The sequence below is a fragment of the Hemiscyllium ocellatum genome, chromosome 4 (genome assembly GCF_020745735.1).
Source record: "Hemiscyllium ocellatum isolate sHemOce1 chromosome 4, sHemOce1.pat.X.cur, whole genome shotgun sequence".
Taxonomy (NCBI): Eukaryota; Metazoa; Chordata; class Chondrichthyes; order Orectolobiformes; family Hemiscylliidae; genus Hemiscyllium; species Hemiscyllium ocellatum.
Window position 1 is genome coordinate 48,600,643 of NC_083404.1, and position 24,898 is coordinate 48,625,540.

Consider the following 24,898-nt stretch of genomic DNA (forward strand, 5'->3'; position numbering starts at 1 on the left):
ATCCATTTGTTTTGTTTTTCCCTGCATCAACTGTCCAGACTTCTCATGGTTTTGACAACTTTGATTAAAAGGGCGACACGGTGGTTAGCACTACTGCCTCACAGCGCCAGAGACCCGGGTTCAATTCCTGCCTCGGGCAACTGTCTGTGTGGAGTTTGCATGTTCTCCCTGTGTCTGTGGGGATTTCCTCCCACAGTCCAAAGATGTGCAGGTTAGGTGAATTAGCTGTGCTAAATTGCCCTTAGTGTAAGGTGATGGGGGGAATGGGTCTGGATAGGTTGCTCTCCAGAGGGTTGGTGTGGACTTGTTGGGCTAAAGTGCCTGTTTCCACACTGTTTTTTTAAAAAAAATCAGTTTAGACCTCTCCTCTTTGAGGACAAAGTCCCAATTTAATCAAACTATCACAAAAACCCAACTTCCACCAATCCTAAATTCAGGTTGCGTATGTTCCCAGGGCCAGATTTCTAATTTTTGTGAAATCTGTGTTTGATAACTTATTGAAAGCCTTCTGAAAATCTACATCCACCAATTCTCTATCTATTCTGGTAATTATATCCTCAAAAAAAAGCCAAGTAAGTTTGAGATTTGTCAAGAATAATTTCCCTTCCAGAATTCCATGTTGACTTCAGGACTATAGAAATCAGCAATCCTTATGAATCACAGTACAGACTGACTTGAAACCCAGGGAAACTGCATTCTGAAATGCAGTGCTATTAAGAATGTCAGTTTTTCCATTAGAAATTAATTTCCTGTTATACATATTCAGAAATGCAAATGTACTCTTTTTATTGGGAGAATACAAGGAGAAAGTCATGAGCACAGTAAACACTGCTAACATGACAAAAGAAAAATATGGCAGATAATGCAAACTATTTAACTTATTAGAATTCTGAATAATTAGCCAATTTGTCACAAATGGCTTCATATTAATCTTAGGATGTTGCCAGGGATAGTGGGTTTGAGATGTAGAGACTGGAAAGGCAAAGACTGTTTTCACTGGTGCCTTAGAGGTTGAGGGGTTACTTTATGAAGTTTATAAATTCATAAGGGGCATAGATAAGGTGAATGACAAGAGTGGGGAGTTCAAAACAAGGAGACATATTTCTAAGGTGAGAGGAGAAAACCCCTTTTACAGCGATTCATTTGAGGAATGAACTGCCAGAGAAAGTTGTGGATGCAGGTACAGTTACAATGTTTAAAAAACATTTGGATAAGTTCATCAATAGGAAGGGTTCAGAGGGATATGGGCCAAGCACAGGCAGGTGGGACAAGGTTAGTTTGTCTGCGTGGGTTTCCTCGGTGCGCTCCGGTTTCCTCCCACATGCTAAATTGTCCATAATGTTAGTTGCATTAGTCAGGGGTAATTATAGGGTAGGGGAATGGGTCTAGGTGGGTTACTCTTCGGAGGGTCGGTGTGGACATGTTGGGCCAAAGGGCCTGTTTCTATACTGAAGGGAATCTAATCTAGTTTGGGAATGTGGTCAAAGTGGATTGGATGGATTGAAGGGCCTGTTTCCATGCTGTATGACTATGTGCACAAGTTTCACATGGCCAAATTAACAAGCTGCCATTTTCTAACAAAAACCAAGTTTCACCAATTGGAGCTTCTTTTCATGTGCTGCTATACAATACCCATATTAGGTAATAGCAAGCAATGTCAGAATCTCTCTGAACAGAAATTGTAGCAGAAAGAAGGACTGACTCATTATTTCATTTCTGAACTCCCAACCTTGGTCCTGCAAAGATGCTATAAAAATATCTGCAGTTCTTCCATACCATTTTAACCTTCATGTCTCTTGAAAGTCTGGTGAGTTATTACACCTGCTATTGCCGCTTATGTAGATTTCAATTACTGAGTTTGTTCCATTGACAACCAGTGATGCTCAGACACTAAACTGAGAACCATTATCTTAATTACAAGACACCAGCCTTCAGTAGTACATGTCTGAGTAGCTGACAATTGAGTAACACTCATCAATCAGAACTATCACAGAACAAGATGGATTACTATTATGACATTCTTTGAAATGAGCAATGTATTTTTACATAAACGTATTAATTAGCAGTTCATTTGACTACAAAATAATAGTTGAGTTGCAACAGTCGAGTGTTATCAATATCACTTCCATTATCCTTTCTGTCAAATATGAAATTATTCATTAACACTACTGAATGTAATTAGCACAAAAAAAAGGAAAAATCAGTGCTATTCACTTCTAAATGGTGACCATGAAGTTAAGCAATACATCTGAGTAAATGAAATATGATGGGGTTGCTTTCAGATTAAGGCACTTGACTTTTGAACAGAAGGTGAGGCTCACATATGCAAGAAACAATGACCTTAATCAAGAAATGATAGAATTTACAACATTTCAAACACATGGTCATTTTGATTAAATTCAGTTATTTGCCAAATTAACTGGTTGGTACAGCCCACATGTTTCGTTTATGGGTGTTTATTTAATACAAAGAGGAGACACTACATACTGAACATCAATATCTTATGAAATACACAATAACAAGATTTTGTAGTTTGTGGACCTCATCCCTAGCTCACAAAAGACACTAAGGCACATAATTGCTCTTTTTTTTGGGTGGGAGTTAGAGAATAATAATAATATGTGAAGGCTATGCAGTCAGGAATAAATGCAGGGAGCAATGATTCTTGTCAACAGTTGAAGTTAATACTCATTTTCACACAATCAATGCTTGCTGAAAATTTAGCCGAGTACTCGGTAGGGTTTATAAAAGTATATAATCACTGTTAATAAAAGGATTGGTGGTTTATTTCTTCGACCAAAATACTGACAGAAACTTTAATTGGGTTTCCATCTGTAGAATGACTGGAAAACCCAAGTCCAATCATGTGGCATTGTTCAATTTTTATTTGGATATTAAGAAAGTGCAAACTATACTGAATCAAATATTCAAAAGTATTCTGCCCAAAATGTAATATTACCAGATATGGGACAGTTACATAATTTATTATTTCTGTAAAAAAACAATAATGGTAAATAAATCAATTTATATTTATCACAACAAAAAATATTTTAAAAACATGACTTTCCATTCATATATAGTCTATGAATTGGGTAGTAGATAATAGTGAAGGTATCCAAGGCAAACATACAAACAGATGCATTTTGAAAGTTGGTGCGTCCTATTCGAGAATGGTACTTCCAGGATGAAACTTATGGTAAACTGTTCAGCTGAACATACATAACTCCTCAATATCTATATTTGGTGGAATAGTCCTTTGGAGATACCACAAGACCCCTTCCTTTGCGTGCTCCTCTGTAAACTGTCTCAACAATGTCAATCATCTCCTGCTTGTCTTCCATGGGCCAATTAATTTTGTTATTGTTGCCTGTGCCCAAATCAATCATGATGTGCTTATTTCTGGAAAGAAATAAAGAAATGTTAAGCAAGGATATTTTGTAACAAAAAACCCTTTTGGAGTGTGCAATGTTTTTGACTGTAAAACATGCACATTGATTTTTTTTTATTCATTCGTGGGACGTGCGCCCCGCTGACCGGCTAGAACTTATTGCCCGTCCCAAGGTCCAATCTGCTGTGGGTTGACCCACAATTTGCAATTTCTTTGAGTTCTCCTGATAATTAAAACTGAGTACAGAAGCACTGACAATGCTTCATCATCAACAGGTCAAAAGTCTGGAACTCCCTACCCAATAGCAGCGGATATTCCTACATCACAGACTGCAGTGGCTCAAAAGCAGCCATCCACCAATTTCACAGCAATTAATGTATGAAGAATTAAAAATAAATTGTCCAAGACCCCCAAGGTTTTAAATCTTGGGGAGAGAAGGCTAAAATAAAAGTAAAATAATATTTAAAGCTTAATGGCATTATTTTTCACAATAAATAGTCTGTTGAAAAATTGGTTTTAAAAAAAAGTCCAATTTGCTTTAATTTGTTCAACAAGTCAGTACTTAAACTGGATTGCAAATTAAATTAACTGATCACTCCATGAACTGCAGCAATCTATAAGGGAGTGTGAGAAAGTTCACTTTAAGTGATACAACTTAACTGAGTACTTAAAACTTAAGACAGTAAGAAATAAGTGGGGCAAGAAATGTATATTTAGTATGGCAGAATGTCAATGAAAATGATCAGAACAAGTATAAGCCATCATCTACTCATAGTAAATTGACCAGCTCATAACACAAGTAATGAAAAAGTCACATGCTTCCTTCAGAGAGAACGGGGTGAAGAGAGCGAGAGAGAGTGCGCGAATGTGCGTGATGGTGGGGGAGAGAGCGCACGCGATGGTGAGGGAGCAAGAGCGCGAGAGCTTTTCCCTTATAGCCTTAACTGTCTCAATAGCTGTTTTATAGTAGAAACTCCTCAACGTGCTTTTGTGTTAAAGAAACCCAACTATAACTCAGCACAAAGTGCTGCAATGTAGCTTTAGTGCTACATTGCTCATTTGCAAGAACTGGTGAAGTACTGTCAATAATTTCAATCTTGGTACAGGCAAAAGTAACGGACAAGAAATGCATTTTATTAATCAGTCAGAGTATTTATCGCACAGAAGCGGCCATTCAGACTATCATGTCCCTGCCAGACACATGCAACAGCAACTCAGTTAATCCTCCTCCCCTGCCTTTGACCTCCTAGCCCTTTATTGAAATACTTCTGCCACACTCTCAGGCAATGCAATAACTCATTGTGCAGAAAGGTTTCTCATGTCACCATTAGTTCTTCCGTCAATCTCCTCAAATCAGAGTACACTGGTCCACAAATCTTCCATCAATGGGGCTAGTTTCTTTCTACTCTGTCCAAATCCCAAAGTATTTTGAACACCCATCAATTCCCCTCTCACCATCTCTTAGAAAAAAGAAAATTACAGCACAGGAATAGGCCCTTCAGCCCTCCAAGCCTGCGTCGATCCGGATCCTCTATCTAAACCTGTCGCCTTTTTTCTAAGGATCTGTGTCCCTTTGCTCCTACCCATTTGTGTATCTGTCTAGATACATCTTAAATGTCACTATCTTTCCTGTCCACTACCACCTCCGCTGGCAACACGTTCCAGGCACCCATCACCCTCTGCGTGAAGAACTTTCCACGTATATCTCCCCTTTGGGGCGGCATGGTGGCTCAGTGGTCTCTCAGAGCCAGGGACCTGGGTTCAATTCCCGACTCGGGCAACTGTCTGTGTGGAGTTTGCACATTCTCCCTGCGTCTGCGTGTGTTTCCTCCGGGTGCTCTGGTTTCCTCCCACAATCCAAAGATGTGTAGGTCATGTGAACTGGCCATGCTAAGTTCCCCATAGCGTTAGGTGCATTAGTCGGGGGGGGAAATGTGGCGAATAGGTCTGGGTGGATTACTCTGCGGAGGGTCGGTGTGGACTTGTTGGGCCTAAGGGCCTGTTCCCAAACTGTAGGGAATCTAAACTTTTCCCCTCTCATTTTGAACTCGTGACTTCGAATAATTGAGTCCTCCATTCTGGGAAAAAGTTTCATGCTATCCACCTTGTCTCCACCTCTCATGATTTTGTAGGCCTCAATCAGGTCCCCCCTCAGCCGCCTCCTTTCCAATTAAAATAATTCTAATCTACTCAATCTCTCCTCCTAGCTAGAACCCTCCATACTGGGCAACATCCTGGTGAACCTCCTCTGCACCGTCTCCAAAACATCCACAACCTTTTGGTAATATGACAACCAGAACTGTACGCAATATTTCAAACGTGACCAAACCAAAGTCTTATACAACTCTTGTATTGAAGACCCCTGTATGATGAAGGAAAGCATGCTTTATGCTTTCTTGACCACTTTACTGATCTGTGCTGCCACCTTCAGGGAACAATGGACCTGAACACCCAGATCTCTCTGTACATTAATTTTCCCCAGGACTTTTCCATTTAGTGTATAGTTTGCTCTTGAAATGGATCTTCCAAAATGTATCACCTTTTGTTTGTCGGGACTGATCTCCATCTGCCATTTCTCTGACCCAACTCTTCAATCTATCTACATTCTGCTGTATTCTCTGACAGTCCCCTTCACTATCTGCTACTCCACCAATCTTAATGTCATCTGCAAACTTGCTAATGAGGCAACCTACAACTTCCTCCAAATCACAAACAGTGGTCCCAGCTTGGATAGCTGTGGAACACCACTGGTTACAGGTCTCCACTTTGAGAAGTTCCTTTCCACCACTACTCTCTGTCTCCTGTTGCCTAACCAGATCTCTATCCATCTAGCTAGAACACCCTGGACCCCATGTGACTTCACCCTCTTCGTCAGCTGACCACAGGGAACCTTATCAAACGCCTTACTACAGTTAAAGTATATGACATCTCCATCCCTTCCTTCATCAATTTTGTCACCTCTTCAAAGAATTCTATTAGGTTTGTAAGACATGACCTTCCCTGCACAAAACCATGCTGCTGATCACTGATAATCTTCCAAGTGGGTAAATATCCTATCCGTCAGTATCTTCTCTACCACTGACGTCACGCTCACAGGTCTGTTACCTGGATTATCCCTGCTACCCTTCTTAAACAAGGGGACATTAGCAATGCCCCAGTCCTCTGGGAACTCCCCCAAATTCAAGGACACTGCAAAGATATTTTTAAAGCCCCAGCTAATTCCTCTCTCACTTCCCTTAGCAACCTGAGATAGATCCCAGCCAGACCTGAGGGCTTGTCTACCTTAATGCCTTTTAGAATATCCAACACTTCCACCCACCTTATGCTAACTTGACCTACAGTAAACAAAGATCTATCCCTAACTTAAACAGCCACCATGTCTCTCTCCTCGGTGAATACCAATGCAAAGTACTCTTCATTATGGAAAATAAACTTAGCTCCTCTAATCTATCCATGTGATTAAAGTCAATCATTACTGAATCATCTAACAAGAGAGAAACAAAATTTTCCAAAACAGGTAATTAAAAAAATTGGGGTTAGGACAATCAAAGGAAACGTAATGAGGTCATGAAACGCAGATAGATTGTTGAAGATATTAAAAATTTCTCTTGTTAACTCTTGTTCTGAGTGTTACCACCCTCCCACATTCTTTACCTAAGGTCAAAAGGTGGCTTGCTCCCTGCCAACGTGCTTTTACTATACAAATGAAGTTGGAGGGAGACAGGATGTGACACTTAATAGATGTTCTGTGATAGATCATAAATGCAGATTTTACACTGCAGTTTTCCTGACAATCTGCAGTGAAATTCTTAAGATAATGGACATTTACACCTTTACCAACAATACGTGTTACAAACACCTGAACTATTTAGAATTAATCTGAATATAACAGTAACTTGAGTTTGCTGACTAAGTAGCCATTTCAGCGTACAAAATTAACATGTTCTCTTTCTCAGCAAAACTGCCTTACAGGCAAGATACATTTCAAAGCTTGCATGAGGTTCCTTTTAGGATTTGGCTCTCAAATTGATAGAAAAGAGTGATCAAGATGTGCCTGACATTATAATCCAAGCTGCCATGGACCAACATGAGTTAACAATGCAGCAATACAATTTGATTTACTGGAGCAATACCTTCAGAAGCATAAACTCCCACCCAAGCGTGAAAGCTTGTGGATGTCTAACTTGGCTACAGCCAAAAACCTGCAGATACTGGACTCCAAGGTAGACAAGCAGGAGGCTGAAGAAGACAGCAAGTCAGGCAGCATCAGGAGATGGCAAAGTTAACATTTTGGGTGTAACCCTTCTTTGGGACTTAACTTTGCCACCTCCTGATGCTATCTGGCTTGCTGTATTCTTCCAGCCTCCTGCTTGTCTACCTGTGAATATCTAACTGGCCACATATCCAAAATCTATTAACTCAAGGTTTGTGCGAAGATTTGTAGCTCGGGTGCTTGTTGTTGTGGTTCTGTTCGCCAAGCTGGAAGTTTTTGTTGCAAACGTTTCGTCCCCTGGCTAGGCGACATCATCAGTGCTTTGGAGCCTCCTGCAAAGCGCTTCTTTGATGTTTCTTCCGGTATTTATAGTGGTCTGTCCTTGCCGCTTCCGGGTGTCAGTTTCAGCTGTCCGCTGTAGTGGTTGGTATATTGGGTCCAGGTCGATATGTTTGTTGATGGAGTTTGTGGATGAATGCCATGCATCTAGGAATTCCCTGGCTGTTCTCTGTCTGGCTTGCCCTATGATAGTAGTGTTTTCCCAGTCGAATTCATGTTGCTTGTTGTCTGAACAAACAGCCTGACCACAAATTCAACCCAAACTCTAGGTCAGATATGTCGATGACACGTTTGTAATCATCAAAAACACGGAAATAGAAAATACACACCGGATCATCAACGCCACACTCACAGAAATCCGATTCACGAGAGAAGAAGAAAAGGATAGCCAACTCCCATTCCTAGACGTGATAGTACAGAGAACACCGAATGGAGAATTCACCACAAGGGTACACAGGAAAACAACACACACAGACCAAGTCCTAAACTATGAAAGTAACCACCCCAACACACACAAACGAAGCTGCATCAGGACACTATTCAAAAGGGCCACAACACACTGCAATACACCAGAACTGCAGAAAGAGGAAGAGGAACACCTATACAAGGTATTCGCCAAAAACAGATACCCACGCAACTTTATCAACAGATGCCTAAGAGACAGACCATGGAACGAGGACATGCCACAACCAAAAGGACTAGCCACACTACCATACATCAGGAGCGTTTCAGAACTGACAGCCAGACTACTGCGATCCTTAGGACTCATAACGGCACACAAACCAACAGCCACGCTCAGACAACAACTCACTAGAACAAAGGACCCGATACCCAACATGAGCAAAACTAATGTAGTTTACAAAATACCATGCAAGGACTGCACAAAACACTATATAGGACAAACAGGAAGACAGCTAACAATCCGCATACATGAACATCAACTAGCCACGAAACGACACGACCAGCTATCCCTAGTAGCCACACACGCAGACAACAAGCAACATGAATTCGACTTGGAAAACAGTGGATACGTGGAGAGAGCAGTAAATAAAGCATGTAGTGTTCTTGGCTTTATTATTGGGGCATGGAATACAAGAGCAAGGAGTTGATGTCGATCTTATATAAATCACTTGTTAGAGCTCAGCTTAAGCATGCACACAGATGTCAGTGCCATGTAATAGGAAAGACAGAAATGCATTGGATCGTGCGCAGAAATGAGTTACAAAAATTATTATAGGTATGAGAAACTTCAGCTAAGAGGACAGATTGAAGGAGTTGGGAATATTCTCCCTAGACAGGTGTTTGAGAAAAGATCTGAGTGAGGTTTCAAAATCACAACCACCTGGACAGAATACATTATGGTGAATCTGCTTCTGCTTGCAAAGGAAACACAAACAACAACATTGATTTAAAGTGGTGTGCAAATGAAGCAAGGGTAACGTGGGGGAAAAGAAAACTTTTTCAGACAGCAACTTGTTAGAGTATGGAATGCATTGTTTGAAAGTGTGGAGGAGTCAGATTCAGTTGAGACATGCAAAAGGGCATTGGAAAATTAATTATAACCAGAAATGGTGTGCAGGAATATGGGGAAAAGGCAGGAATTGGCCATTTTGGGCACCTTTCACAATGTACTGAAATTTACCAAATCGGGAAACTTGATGTGGATGTGAATTGCTCTGCTATACACTAAAGAAAATGGGGTGTTACATGATTGATAATATATAATTATAGTCATACCACAATTTAAGAACACAAGACTTTTAATGCAGCTAAGATTCCTATTCTTTGCATACTGCAGGATTTTGGCTGTGTCTATTCAATTACCAAAAATATAAAGTCATAAGTTTTTATAAGGATTGTTATTTATTCTTGTTACATTAGTTGTTTAAGAACTTTAATGACACATACCTGAAAAAAAACATAACAGTGCATGGATCATACAACTCGTACATCTTGTTGAAGTCTGGTACCTCTGTGATATCCACTAAATAAATAACAGCAAAGTTTTTCACCTAAGAAAAAAGATAAGAGGAATACACTTTTACAACTACAATAAGAACCTAAAATCTGGACTCCCTAGAATGCCATGAAATTAAGTATTATATAAAACAAAAAACTGTGATGCTGGAAATCTGAAACAAAACATAAATTGCTGGAGAAACTCAGCAGGTCTGCTGATATCTGTGGAGAGAAAGGAGAGTTAATGTTTTGAGTCCAGAGACCCTTTAGATTGCTAACTCTGCTTTTTCTCCAAAGATGCTGACACACCTGCTGAGTTTCGCCAGCAATGTCTGTTTTTGCTTAAGAAAGTTTTACATATAGTCAGAGTTGTACAGCATGAAAACAGATCTTTCGGTCCAACTTGTCCAATGCAATCCAAAGTAAAATGAGTCCCATTTGCCAGGATTTAGCCCTTATCCCTCTAAACCCTCCCTATTCATATTCCCTACCAGATTTTAAATGTTGTAATTGTACCAGCCTCCACCACTTCCTCTGGCAGCTCATTCCATACATGCATCACCTTCTGCGTGAAAAAGTTGTCCCTTAGGTCCTATTTAATTCTTTCCCTTCTCACTTTAAACTTAGTCCTTCTAGTTTTGGACCATCCTCCATCCCTAGGGAAAACACTGTCTACTTACCCTATGCATGCCCTTCATGATTTTATAAACCTCAATTTTTCACCCCATATCCTCCAATGCTCCAGGGATATAGCATTAGTTTTTTCAGCCTCTCACCATAGCTCAAACCCTCCAACCCTGGCAACATCCTTGTAAATCTTTTCTGAACCTTTTCAAGTTTCACAACATCCTTCCTATAAAAGGGAGGCCAGAATTGAACGCAGTGTTCCAAAACTGGCCTAACCAATGCCTTTTCAGCCTCAAGTGACCTTCCAACTCTGATATACAATGTATTGACAAATAAAGGCAGGCATACCAAATGCCTTCTTCACTATCCTATGTACCTGCAACTCCACTTTAAGGAATTATGAACTTGCACTCTTTGTTCAGTAACACTCCCCAGGAACTAATGTTTATAAATGAACCATATCCAATGCCATCAGCCATTTCATACTTCCACATAGAATGAACTGAATTCGCTGAAGATTGGCAAATGTGATGCTGGGGAGCCCTGGAGAATGCCCTGACAGATCATCCACTCTGCACACCCTGTTCAAGGTGGACATAAATACTTTAGCTTTGTCTTTGTCTTTTCGCACACGAGGCTGTTGCCAATATCATATTTGAGATGCATTCATCCTTTGCTGATTGGTGGTGGACGACAAAACACTCACAATTGGATAGAGCAAGATTGTACTGCTTAGATCTAATTTATTCATCCGTGACCATTTAATTCTGTCTAAGGCATACTGATTACACTATCTGTGCTGCGCATAGTCATTTGTCACCAGGTTGATATCTCATTTTTAGGATGGCTGGTGCTGCTGCTATACTCTTCACTGAATAAAGGTTTACTGTCTACTTGATGGAAATGAGAGAGTGGTAACTGGGGTATGAAGATACAGATTGCAGGTGAAGATAATTCTGCTGCTAATGCTCCTTAGCACCTAATCAATGCCCAGTTTTGAGTTAGGAAAAAGTGAGGGCTGCAGATGCTGGAAATCAGAGTCAAGAGTGTGGTGCCGGAAAAGCACAGCAGGTCAGGCAGTATCCGAGGAGCAGGAGAGTCAACATTTCAGGCATAAGCCCTTCATGAGGCTTGTGGGTCAGGGTTGAGAGATAAATGAGAGGGGGCTGGGGTTGGGGAGAGGTAGATGGGAAAGCAATAGGTGGATGAAGGTGAGGGAGAAGGTGATAGGTCAGAGCGGGCAGTGATGACTGGGTTGGAAGCTTGGGACTGGGATAATGTGGGGGGAGGGGAAATGAGGAAGCTGTTGAAATCCACATTTATCCCGTGTGGTTGCAGAGTCCCGAGGGGGAATATGAGGTGCTCCTCCTTCAGGCATCGGGTGTAACGGTTTGGAGGTGGAGGCGGCCCAGGACCTGTATGTCCTTGATGGAGCGGGAGGGGGAGCTGAAGTGTTCATCCACGGGGGGGGGAGAAGAGGGGGTTGTTGGGTGTGGGTGTCGCAAATATGTTCTCTGAAACAATCCGCAAGGGGTCCTGTCTCCCCGATGTAGAGGAGATCACACTAGATGCAACGGATGCAGTAGATGACATTGGTGTTTTGATGACAATTTTGAGTTGCTAAATTTGTTCCAAGTCTGCGCCATTTGGCAGAATAGTAGTGCCATACAACAGATGCATGGATTCATAATGTGAAAAAGGCTCGTAAAGTGGATAATAAAGAATGGAAATTACAGCATTTTCCTCATTGAATGGAGAGTTATAGCATACTGCTGAAGATGCACTACATTTCATCTGGTCAAAAAGGAGCACTGGTAGAGATCTATGAATGTAGCTTGCATCCTTCCTCGGTGAATCCAGACAAAAATAAATGTACTTTGAAAGAAATCCATGAGACTGCGCAGATTGAAGAACAGAGAACACAAAGATTGGCCCTGGCAGAGCCCAAATTGGGCCACTCAGTTCCTGAACTAATTACCTGGTACAAATGGACAAAATAGCTGAATTCCAGAGGTGAGGTGATGTGATAGTGACAGCTTTAGACAGAGGCCACATTCAACCAAATGTGGCATCAAGAAGCCTGAGCAAAACTGGAATCAGTGGGTATTGGGGGTGAACTCTCTGCTGGTTGAAGTCAAAACAGGCACATTGGAACATGGTTATGGTTATTGCAGGTCAGTCAACTCAGCTCCAGGACATCTCTGCAGGAGTTCCCCAGGATAGTGTCCTAGGCCTAACCATCTTCAGCTGCATCATCAATGACCTTCCCTCCATCATAAGATCAGAAGTGGGGATGTTCGCTGATGATTGAACGAGGTTCAGCACCATTCACAACTCCTCAGGTAGTGAAGCAATGGATGTTCAAATGCAACAAGATCTGGAGAATATCCTGGCTTGAGTTGGCAAGTGGCAAATAACATTCAACACCATAGAAATGACAGGCAATGACCATCTCCAACTAGAGATGAGATAAGAAGGAAAACCACAATCCCATGATTGTGTTAACATTAATATCAACAACATCTTGGGGGTTACCATTAAACACAAACTCAACTGGACTCGCACAAAGACAGCGGCTAGAAGAGCAGGAGAGAAGCTAGTACCTCACCTCCTGACTCTCCAAAACTTGCCTATCATCTACAAGGCACAAATCAGGAATGTGATGGAATACACCCCACTTGCCTAGATGGGTTAGTAGCAAAAACACTCAAGAAGCTTGACACCATTCAGGACAAAGCAGCATGCTTGATTAGGACCACATCCACAAAGATCCAGTTCCTCCAGTGATGCTCAGAAGCAGCAGTGTGCACTATCAACAAGATGCACTGTAGAAATTCCTAAAGATGCTTACACTGCACCTTCCAAACCCACAACCACTTCCATCTAAAAGGACAAAGGAAGTAGAAACATGGGAACACCACCATCTACAAGTTTCCCTTCAAGCCACTCAACATCGTGACTTGGAAATATATTGCTGTTCCTTCGGTCACTGTGCCAAAATCCTGGAATTCCCTCCCTAAGTCATTGAGCAATAACCTACACCACATGGACTGCAACAGTTTAAGGGAACATCTTCCCACCACCTTCTCAAGGGCAATCAGGGCTGGGCAATAAATGCTGCCTGACTAGCGACGTCCATATCCCACGAATGATTAGAAGAAATTTAATTGAACATTGCATTTTAATTGAATACAACTTTACCTAACCCTGGAGCACTTGCTGATATTTACAAAGGCTTACCTTTTCAGCAATACTATACAACACCTCATCCATCTTCATACAAGTTGGGTCCCAATCATGACCAAAGCGAATGACAACGACACGATCCTCCTCTGACAGAATAGCCTGGTCCACTTGCCAGCCATTGTGGAGATGTGGCAGCATATACGACATTGTGACAAAGAGTTGTACAACGTCTAACACCTCTTGTAACTACAAAACCAAAAAAAAGTGAAAATACTTGAATCCTACAAAGAAAAACGTTAGTCTTATGAATAAAGGCTCCATGCTAAGAGAACAAGTTCTTAAGACACAGGCAGACTGACGTAAATAGGTTACAGCTGAGGCCTTTGAAGGTTTTAAAAAGCAGAATCCAGATCAGTCGTCAAGAAGTTAACAGCTTGTATTTTAATAGTCTTTGACACCATAAAACTTACCATAAACATGATAAAGTCTGCCACCAAGCCACACAGAAAGACATTTTAGTACTTATGCTTAAAACCTTGTTCAATGGGCAAGTTTCAAAGCAAGCTGAAAATGTGTTGCTGGAGAAGCGCAGCAGGTCAGGCAGCATCCAAGGAGCAGGAGATTCGACGTTTCGGGCAGGAGCCCTTCTTCAGGAAACCCTTCTTCGGGCTCATGCCCAAGATGTCGAATCTCCTGCTCCTTGGATGCTGCCTGACCTGCTGCGCTTTTCCAGCAACACATTTTCAGCTCTGATCTCCAGCATCTGCAGTCCTCACTTTCTCCTAGAAGTTCCAAAGCAAGTCTGAAAGTAAGAAGGAAGGGCGGTGAATGAAAGAGTGGCAGACAGTTTTAAGGAAGGAGATCCAGAGCGTGGGGCCTTGGCAGCCAAATGCACAGCCACCACTGTTGGAGTAATCAATGTTGGGATGCTCAAGACACCTGAAGAAAGGAATGCAGCGATCTTTTATACTGTTGGGGGTGGAGGTGGGGGAGGGGGAGTGTCCTCTGAAGGACTGGAGGAGATTACAATGAAAAATATTCACTGATAAGTAAAAACATACATAATACTTTATAAAATATCCCCTCCTTATTGTTCCATGCTTAACATTAATCAAATTGGTTAGATTTGCATTGAAGTTTGCATTTTACACTGTAGTTGAAAACACGACAAATTCCAATTTTAAAGAATGAAACAGCAACAAATTCACTTTTAATTTTTTTTTCATGGTAACTGTCTGATTCCCTATCACATTGCATACTCCTTGGTCATATTACAACATAGGGAAATCGCTATGAGTAATGTTTGTGTGATTCCCCGACAGTCTTTTGCTTTCTTGTGAACTTCCATGGCTTTGTTCATGCCTTCAAGAGGGAGCACAGAGTGTCTGTGACCAATGAAACTGGAGCGGAGTGGACAGTTGAGATGTGGGGTAAAAACAAAGGAGTTTAAAAGTGACCTCTGTCTTATGGTCCCAATTAACCAATTCCCTCGAGAAGGGTGAGGGATGATCACTTTTGTTTTGCTTTGATTTGGAGAGGCAGTGGGAACAGAGAGAAAGGGAGGCACAAATATGCTGCCATTTTTCTTATTGTAAAAGCCCACTTCAGGGGTTGCCATAGGATTCAAGTCCCTCCCAGCTTGTCATAACGACAAAGAGTCAGAGATGTACAGCACGGAAACAGTCCCATCAGTCCAACTTGTCCATGCGAACCAGATATCCCAACCTAATCTAGTCCCGCTTGCCAGCACGAGGCCCATATCCCTCCAAAACCCTCCTATTCATATACCCATCCAGATGCCTTTTAAATTTTGCAATTGTACTAGCCTCTACCACTTCCTCTGGCAGCTTATTCCATACACGTACTACCCTCTGCATGAAACGGTTGTCTCTTTTATATCTTTCCCCTCTCACCTGAAAAGACTTTGTCTCTTTATCCTATCCATGCCCCTCATGATTTTATAAACCTCTACGAGGTCACCCCTCAACCTCCAAAGCTCCAGTCTGTTCAGCCTGTCCTTATAGCTCAAATCCTCCAACCCTGGCAACATCCTTGTAAATCTTTCCTGAACTCTTTCAAGTTTCACAACATGGTTCTGATGGGAAGGAGATCAGAATTGCACACAATATTCCAAAATTGGCCTAACCAATGTCCTGTACAGCCACAACCTGACCTCCCAACTCCTGTATTCAATACTCTGACTAATAAAGGAAAGCATACCAAGCGCCTTCTTCACTATTCTATCTACCTGCGACTTCACTTTCAAGGAGCTATGAACTCCAAGGTCTTTTTGTTCACCAACACTCCCTAGGACCTTACTATTAAGAGGATAAGTCCTTCTAAGATTTGCCTTCTCAAAATGCAGCACCTCACATTTATCTGAATTAAACACTATCTGCCACTCCTCAGCCCATTGGCCCATCAGATCAAGATCCCGTTGTAATCTGAGGTAACCTTCTTCGCTGTCCACTACACCTCCAATTTTGGTGTCATCTGCAAACTTACTAACTATACCTCTTATGCTCACATCCAAATCATTTCTACAAATGACGAAGAGTAGAGGACCCAGCACCCATCCTGTGGCACTCCACTGGTCATTGGCCTCCAGTCTGAAAAACAACCCACCACCACCACCACCCTCTGTCTTCAACCTTCGAGACAGTTCTGTATTCAAATGGCTAGTTCTCCCTGTATTCCATGAAATCTAACCTTGTTAACCAGTCTCCCATGGGTAACATTGTTGAACGCCTTACTGAATTCCATATAGATCACATTTACTGCTTTGCCCTCATCAATCCTCTTTGTTCCTTCTTCAAAAAACTCAATCAAGTTTGTGAGACATGATTTTCCACACACAAAGCCATGTTGACTATCCCTAATCAGTCCTTGCCTTTCCAATACATGTATATCCTGTCCCTCAGGATTGCAATAACTTGCACACCACCGACGTCAGCTCACTGGTCTATAGCGCCCTGGCTTGTCCTTGCCACCTTTCTTAAATAGTGGTACCACATTAGCCAACCTCCAGTCTTCTGGCACCTCACCTGTGACTATTGATGTTACAATTATCTCAGCAGGGGACCCAGCAATCACTTCCCTAGCTTCCCATACAGTTCTCGGGTACAGCTGATCAGGTCCTGGGGATTTATCCACTTTTATGCATTTCAAGACATCCAGACTTTCTCCTCTATAATATGAACGTTTTTCAAGATGTCACCATCTATTTCCCTACATTCCATATCCTGCTCCACAGTAAACACTAATGCAAAATACTCGTTTAGTATCTCCCCCATCTCCTGTGGCTCCGAACAAAGACCACCTTGCTGACCTTTCAGGAGCCCTATTCTCTCCCTAGTTATGTATTTGTAAAAACCCTTTGGATTCTTCTTAACCCTAATTGCCAAAGCAATATCATCTCCCCTTTTTGCCCTCCTGACTTCCCTCTTAGGTATACTCCTACTCTTCCAAGGATTCTCAATCTATCCTGTCTATACCTGACATGTTTCCTTCTTTTTCTGAAACAAACCCTCAATTTCTCCAGTCAGCCAGCATTCCTTATACTTACCAGCCTTATCTTTCACCCTAATAGGAATATACTTTCTCTGGATTCTCATTATCTCATTTCTGAAGGCTTCCCATTTCCCAGCCATCCCTTTACCTGCGAACATCTGCCCCCAATCAGCTCTTGAAAGTTCAGGCCTAATATCGCCAAAATTAGTCTACCTCCAATTTAAAATTTCAATTTTTAGATCTGGTCTATCCTTTTCCATCACTATTTTAAATCTAATAGAATTATGGTCACTGACCCCAAAGTGCTCCCCCACTGGTACCTCATTCACCTGCCCTGCCTTATTTCCCAAGAGTAGGCCAGGTTTTGACCATCTCTAGCAGGTACATCCACATACTGAATCAGAAAATTTTCTTGCACACACTTAAATTCCGCCCCAACTAAACCATTAACATTATGGCAGTCCCAGTCTATGTTTGGAAAGTTAAAATCCCCCACCATAATCACCCGATTAATCTTACAGATAACAGAGATCTCCTTACAAATTTGTTTCTCAATTTTCTGCTGGCTATTAGGGGGTCTACAATACAATCCCAATAAGGTGATCATCCCTTATTTCTCAGTTCCACCCAAATAACATCCTTGGATGTATTTCGAGGGATATCCTCCCTCATCACAGTTGTAATGCTATCCCTTATCAAAAACACCACTCCCCCTCCTCTCTTGCCTCCCTTTCTGACCTTCCCGTAGCATTTATATCCCAGAACATTAAGCTGCCAGTCCTGTCCAACCCTGAGCCACTTTTCTATAATTGCTATAATATCCCAGTCCCAAGTTCCTAACCATGCCCTGAGTTCATATGTCTTCCCTGTTTGACCTCTTGCATTGAAATAAATGAGTTGAATTAATCATTCCTACCTTGTTCTCTGCTTTGTCCCTGCCTGCCCTGACTGTTTGACTCGAGGAGAAAGTGAGGTCTGCAGATGCTGGAGATCAGAGCTGAAAATGTCTTGCTGGAAAACCACAAGGGATGAACTCAGATTTCTCCAGTTTCCTCATTTCCCCTCCCCCCACCTTGTCTCAGTCGATTCCCTCGAACTCAGCACCGCCCTCCTAACCTGCAATCTTCTTCCTGACCTCTCCGCCCCCACCCCACTCCGGCCTATCGCCCTCACCTTGACCTCCTTCCACCTATCACATCTCCATCGCCCCTCCCCCAAGTCCCTCCTCCCTACCTTTTTATCTTAGCCTGCTGGACACACTTTCCTCATTCCTGATGAAGGGCTTATGCCCAAAACGTCAAATTTCTTGCTCCTTGGATGCCGCCTGACCTGCTGTGCTTTTTCAGCTCTGACTGTTTGACTCACTTGTTTCTCAACTGTGCGAGTCTCAGATTGATCTCTTTCTTCACTATCTCACCCCAGTTCCCTCACATCTAGCCCTGAAGGAGGGTTATACCTGTTAGGTTTACTTCTCCACCTCCAGAAGCTTGCTGTGTTCTTCCAGCCTCCTGCTGGTCTACTTGGTCTCTAACTCAATAACCATGGCTGGTGACTGAATCTGCCTCTTTAAAAGCAAGCTGCTGCCAGGAAATAGGTGGACAGCAGAGGTGAAGGAGGCTCTTTAACAAACAAAACAACCGTTTAGGAGATAGTTGATGGTGGTTAATATTAAGCCCGGTGTGTGTTTGAATGACTCTGAGGGGAGGGGGGAAGCAATGGTCAGATGCACCACGTCCACCATCTCTCTATCGCCGTAAAGAGACGATAGAGAAATATAAATACTCGACCGACGAGGAGTCTGTGTGCTGGCCGGGCTCACCTGAGGCACCAGTCCCCCGGTATTGACACCGAGCAGCAGCAACCCCCTCCACCTCGTCCCGGCCCCGGCTCCGGCTGCAGGGCCTCTGATAACCAAGATGGCGGCCGCCGGGCTGGGGGGGGAAGGGGCGCACGCGCGGGATCTCTGGGCCCATGCGGGGGAAAACTCGCGATGTCTCCTTGAGGCCCTCTGCTGGCGCAGTGACAGATTGTACGCTGGTGGCCCTTATCGCGATGCGTTGGCACTTTGCCCCCTCTGAGGGGCAGCCAAGTGTGTGTAGGGAATGCAGCAGCCAATTAGCACATAGCAAGCTCCCCACATCCAATAATATCCAGATGATTTTTTTTTGCAAAATTGGCCCAGGGATAAAATATTAGTTTGGATGTGAGGGATAACACTTTCAAGTAATGGAACAGAATCTTTTACATCCAACCAAGAGTTGATGTTTCAACTGAATGATCTTAAACAGTGCAGCACTCCCTCGGTATTGCACTGGAATGTTAGTGCAGAGATTTGGAAAGGTGGTGAAACCCTCACACTCAGAGTTAATGGTGCTGGAAGGCTAACAAGGTAATGGCAGCATCAATAAAGTTCTGGAATAAAACCGGTTATGAGTTTGACAAAATGTTACAGATCTGAAACATCTCTTCTGATTTTTGCACCAAAGACGATGCCTGACCTACTAGTGATTACCAGAGATTTAGTAATGTCAGTGAAATTGAATGCCAAGGGGCGATGGTTGGATTCTTTCTTGTTGAAAATGGTCATCATTTGGAACTTGTGTGGTACAAATTTTGCTTGCTATTTGTCAGCACAAGTTTGAATTTGTCCAGGTATTGCTGCACACAGACATAAATGGTACTGTAAATTGTGTAATCATCAGCAAACATCCCCACTTCTGACCTTATGATAGATGGAATCATTGAGTCACAGAGTCAAAGAGATGTACAGCATGGAAACAGACCCTTTGGTCCAACTCATTCATGCAAACCAGATATCCAAAATAAATCTAGTCTCATTTGCCAGCATTTGTCCCATATCCCTCCAAATGTTTTAACTGTACCAGACTCCATCACTTCCTCTGGCAGCTAATTCCATACATGCACCATCATCTGCATGAAAAATTTGCCTTTTAGTTCCCTTTTAAATCTTTTCCCTTTCACCTTAAACGTATCCCTTCTAGTTTTGGACATTATTGACAAAGTAGCTGAATATAATTGCCATGGATTGGATTCCCTGTAATTGGTAATTAATTTCCGGATACCATGTTGCAAAAATATTTGAAGTAGTTGATTTTCAAGCTGAGTGATACACAATGACTAGTTAAAATGCTAATGAGTCCTGCATTTCATTATTTTCACTTACACAGCTGGATGCCAGATTTATAGGTGTTTTTGTGAAATAGTCTTGGATTGGTGATTGCAACCATCTACATCCTGGGATGAAATAACTTCATTGTATTGCAATCAGAACTCTTTCCTCAGTACTTGTGAAAAGCAAAATTCCTCTGAATGTGATTTATTCAGTTGTCCAATGACTTTTTCCAACTTTGAATGCTGGGAGACTGGTTTATCTAAAATGAATATGTCCCACTATTCATCCTAACTCTTTCCATTTCATCATCTACTAAGAAACTACAGTGAAAGTTACTTGTATTTTAAAGTGCATAGCTTCCATTCAAATTCATAGATTACATTGAAAGATATTATAGATTGTACCTCATCTTACTTTGATGCTCACAGCAACGATCTTTTCAATATGAGGGCATGATTCATCCAGAGCAAGAAATTAGAGTTGGAGAAATTCAAAGAGATGGCTGTTCTTCCTAGGCAGAAGGAAATTGTGCTGAGCATGATAAATTTGCCCATCTGCAATGCCCCCAGGTTCAGAGAAGAAAAAGTGCTTACTCATAATTTAATTTACTCTATTTTGTTACTGGACAGTCTGCTAATGTGTGGCACAGATCTGGCATGGTTAGGATCAGTTTCCTCTTGATTATACAGGAAACACAGAATGAGGAGGAGATTATTCACCAATAGGAGTCTAATCTATCATTAAGACATGTACCTTCTTATCCTTAAGTTCTCCATACAAAAGCCAGTCTGGGCACAGCACAGCAATCTCTCCCCCACCACCTTCCCTGCCAGGCAGAACAAGAAAGCAGGTCATGAATCCACTCCTCTCAGAATGGGAGTCAACCCCCATTTTGTTTCAATCTATATATTAACTTCATCTACATAACCTTTAGTACCTTCTAAAGAAAGTCTTTCAAATCTGGTTTGAAATTTTCATTTGACCTACTTTACGAGAGACTTTGCGACTAGCCATATAAATACCAAGTAGGTCAGAGGCTGAGAATTCCATGGCAAATAATTCACCTCTTTACTCCCCAAAGCCTGTCCACTATCTACAAGGCACAAAGTCAACAGTGTGATGGAATACTCACCACTTGCCTGTTGGATGCAGGTCCAACAGCATGCAAGAGCCTCAACACTGTCCAGAACAATGTGAATTGTTAAACTGAGTGCTGGTGTTTTGCAGGCATTCCTCTTTGAGGTCAGCCATGTGTGCCCTTACTTTGATAATCCCAGATCAATGATTTCCTGGTTCAGCATCTGCACAGAGGTAATTATGCCAAGGTGGAAAAGCTAACTTTGTGCACATGTATGATGGAGGGTGATTAGCAATCGGCTGAAGACAAAAGTAACAATCCCGTTTGAGAAGAATGAGGAAAACTGAGATATTCACAGTCTCAGATAGTGACTTTGATGAGGACCATTTCAGTGCTGTGATGGAGAGAAATCTAATTTGAGAGCTATGACCATGGATTTCTAGGAAAAATGGGCATATATTTAGAAGGTTAGATAGAAAGGAAGATTGGTGATTGTGTAGTGGTGTCCAAAGACAATAACATACTTTGTTTTTTTAGAGGGGTATAATTTCAATAGTTTTAAAATGCAGGGCAGTTGTATCCAAGGAAAGGGCACTATTTATATTAAGAGATTGCATTGCTCTATGAGGGGAGGTTAGTTTGCTATTGATCAGGAATGGAGTCAAGAAATGCTTAGGCGTTAGCCACACAGCAAAAACACTTATCCACCATTTGTTACCATTATCATCTTTATTTAACTGCCTCTGTTTTTTTTATCACCCATACATATTTCGGCTTTTCCACAGCCCGAGTATCTCAGTTCAGTTCTTTGTCCTTTCATCCCATCTAATTTGGAGTCCATATTCCGTTTATACCTTTGTATCCCACATTTTTGTCACATTGTCAGTACTATCTTCTTTCTTTACTCCACTATGGAATCAGAGAATTTTAGGGCACAGAGGAGGCCATTTGGACCATTCTACCTGTGATAGTTTCTTGAAAGTCAATCAGTACACTCCCTGCTCTTTCACCATATCTCTGAATTTTATTTATTTCAAGCATGTATCAAAGTGGCCCTTGGAAAGTTAGTATTGTATATGCCTTTTCATACCTTTTCCAGATCACTGATTTGTTAAAAAGTCCCTCATGACTGCATCTACATTTTTGATTTAGTAAGAGTTCTGCTAACAAAATGAATATCTCACTGTTCTATGTCTCGATCTGTGTTTTTTTTGTTTTAATGATGTTGGGTGTCTTTTAGAAATAAATGTCATGAAATATTTATTGAAAACATTAGATGGCGCTATATACCAAGAAATGACATTCAATTGTGGCAATATTTTAATTTCTTCGATATAAATTGTGTACTATTCTACATTTAAAGCCAAGTGTTAGCTGTACTTGATATGAATTTGCCTAATGTTGATGATACTGATAAGCATGAAAATTGAATATTACAGAGCAGCACAGCAACTGAGCTCATCTCCATCGGAAAAGACTGCAATTAGTTGTCAACCTTTTGTCAGAAGTGGAAACTGTTATCATAGAAAATCTGTTCTAGCACCTATGGAAGGATACACTTGCTCCTAAAGGGTGTGCACAGAAGATTCACCAGACTGATTCCTGGGATGAGGGGATATGAGGAGAGATTGAGTAAACTAAACTTTGATGTAGACTTCAACTGTCCCTCTAGAAGGTGTATTGCCAATCTGTTATCTCTGTCTGTCACTGTCTCCTCTAGGAACCTCTGACTAATCTTGTGAAACACTTTTCCATTGATGATGTTGTGTCTCATTAGAGACTATGAGCAGGAGCAGGCCATCTAGCCCTTTGAGCCTGCACCACCATTCAATGGGATCATGGCTGATCCTCTATCTCAATGCCATATTTCTGCTTTCTCCCTCTACCCTTTGATGCCTTGAATTTCTAAACATAATTTTTTTTCTTGAATATTTTCAGTGACTTGGCTTCCACAGTCTTCTGCGATAACAAATTCCACAGGCTCACTGCATTTGGTACTACAATGAGCAGGATTGCGTGGCCACACTATGGGGAGCCACTAGAAGATTGATGCTGCTTAGTTCATTCTGTATGGATTTCAATCTCGTCATCATTGTCCCTGGAGATTTTGCTCCCATGGGAAGTGATCAATGTCCTCGATGCTCTGTTAGCTGATGGTGATTGGCGTGCCTTGCTGTAGCCTTGATTTCAAGCAGGTACTTACTCTGGTATATTGCAGGACAGCCCGGCATCCCCAGGCAGTAGATTAAAGTCTTCAAAGACTTATACCTGCTTCTAGTTGCTGCCTCCAGACCAACATGGGTTCCTTCAATATCATCACTGGAGAATGGCAAGGCTACATATTCTCCCCATTGCTTTTCATTTTTCATGATTTCCTCATGTGGAAGGTCGCAGTGTATGCAGACTCTAATTGACAGACCTGGTCTTCACTGTTGATGTACATTGCCTTGCTGGCAGAAGAACCTCACACATTCCAAGACACGACCTTCAGCCTTGAGTGGCACCAAACTGGGTCTGCACATCACCTTGTAAGAAGATGAAGACAATGAAGACTGGCCATTAAAAAGACTCTGCCTTTATTCCCTGCAATGGAGAAGAATGAGAGATGATCTCATTGAAACCTCTTCACTTTTTAAGAAGACGCATTGTTAATTATGAGAAAATATTTCCCTTTGGGAAGTTGCAGCAATGGGCTCCCAGTCTCAGAATAAGTTGTTGATCATTAAAGATTGGAATAAGGAGAAACTTCTTTCCTCAAAGAGTTGTAAATCTTTGGAATCTCTACCTCAGAGGCCTGTAGCTGATTGGTTGGTGGATATATTCAAGATAAAGATGTAGAAATTTAGTTCCTGAGAGAATTAAAGGGATATAGAGATAGTGCGATAACAAGGTAGAAGTATATCACCCCATGATCTTGATGGAGCAGGCTTGAAGTGCCAAAAGGCTTCAGATAGCTTTTGTTTCTTATGTTCCTCTGTGAAGTGATTCCCTAAGGGGATGAAAATTAATGCTTATCTTTGTCACTCAGTTCTTTCCAATCGCAACTAGAGGAATTATCTCACCTGGAGAATCGTGCAGGACACTGAGAACCTAAAAAGAGGGAAAGTGATGAAGTAGGGTTGGAATATTATTCTTTCAAATCTGATTAATCAATAACATGATGAAGGCCACCTCCAATATGTGCATTCAAACTATCCTCGGGTACAAATGCCACACTCTCTTCATGTGCTTATTCCACCTCTTTTGTTGGGAATCCCTCAACATTTCCATGCATGCAGTAAATTACAGGAGATGTCGAGAGATGTGTCAGAGAGTAGCTTAAGAGAAATTGGAAAAAAACACCAATCACCCTTCAGTGACCATTGCACTCCTCGGGTAACCCATCTAAAACTATTAAAAAGGCATTTGGCATGCTCACATTCATTGCTCAGTCCTTTGAGTATAGAAGTTGGGAATTCATGTTGA

General features: G+C 41.7%; 1 protein-coding gene across 1 annotated transcript; it reads right to left on the reverse strand.

Moving 5' to 3' along the window:
* Window positions 1-2,440: 2,440 nt before the first annotated feature.
* txnl4a (thioredoxin-like 4A) lies at window positions 2,441-19,162 on the reverse strand. The gene is made up of 4 exons (XM_060824254.1): window positions 19,042-19,162; window positions 13,767-13,958; window positions 9,849-9,952; window positions 2,441-3,399 (listed from the first exon to the last, which is right to left on the reverse strand). Exons 2-4 carry the CDS (start codon window positions 13,917-13,919, stop codon window positions 3,228-3,230), a joined length of 429 nt encoding a protein of 142 aa, XP_060680237.1. The 5' UTR covers window positions 13,920-13,958; window positions 19,042-19,162; the 3' UTR covers window positions 2,441-3,227.
* Between the last annotated feature and the right edge of the window lie 5,736 nt (window positions 19,163-24,898).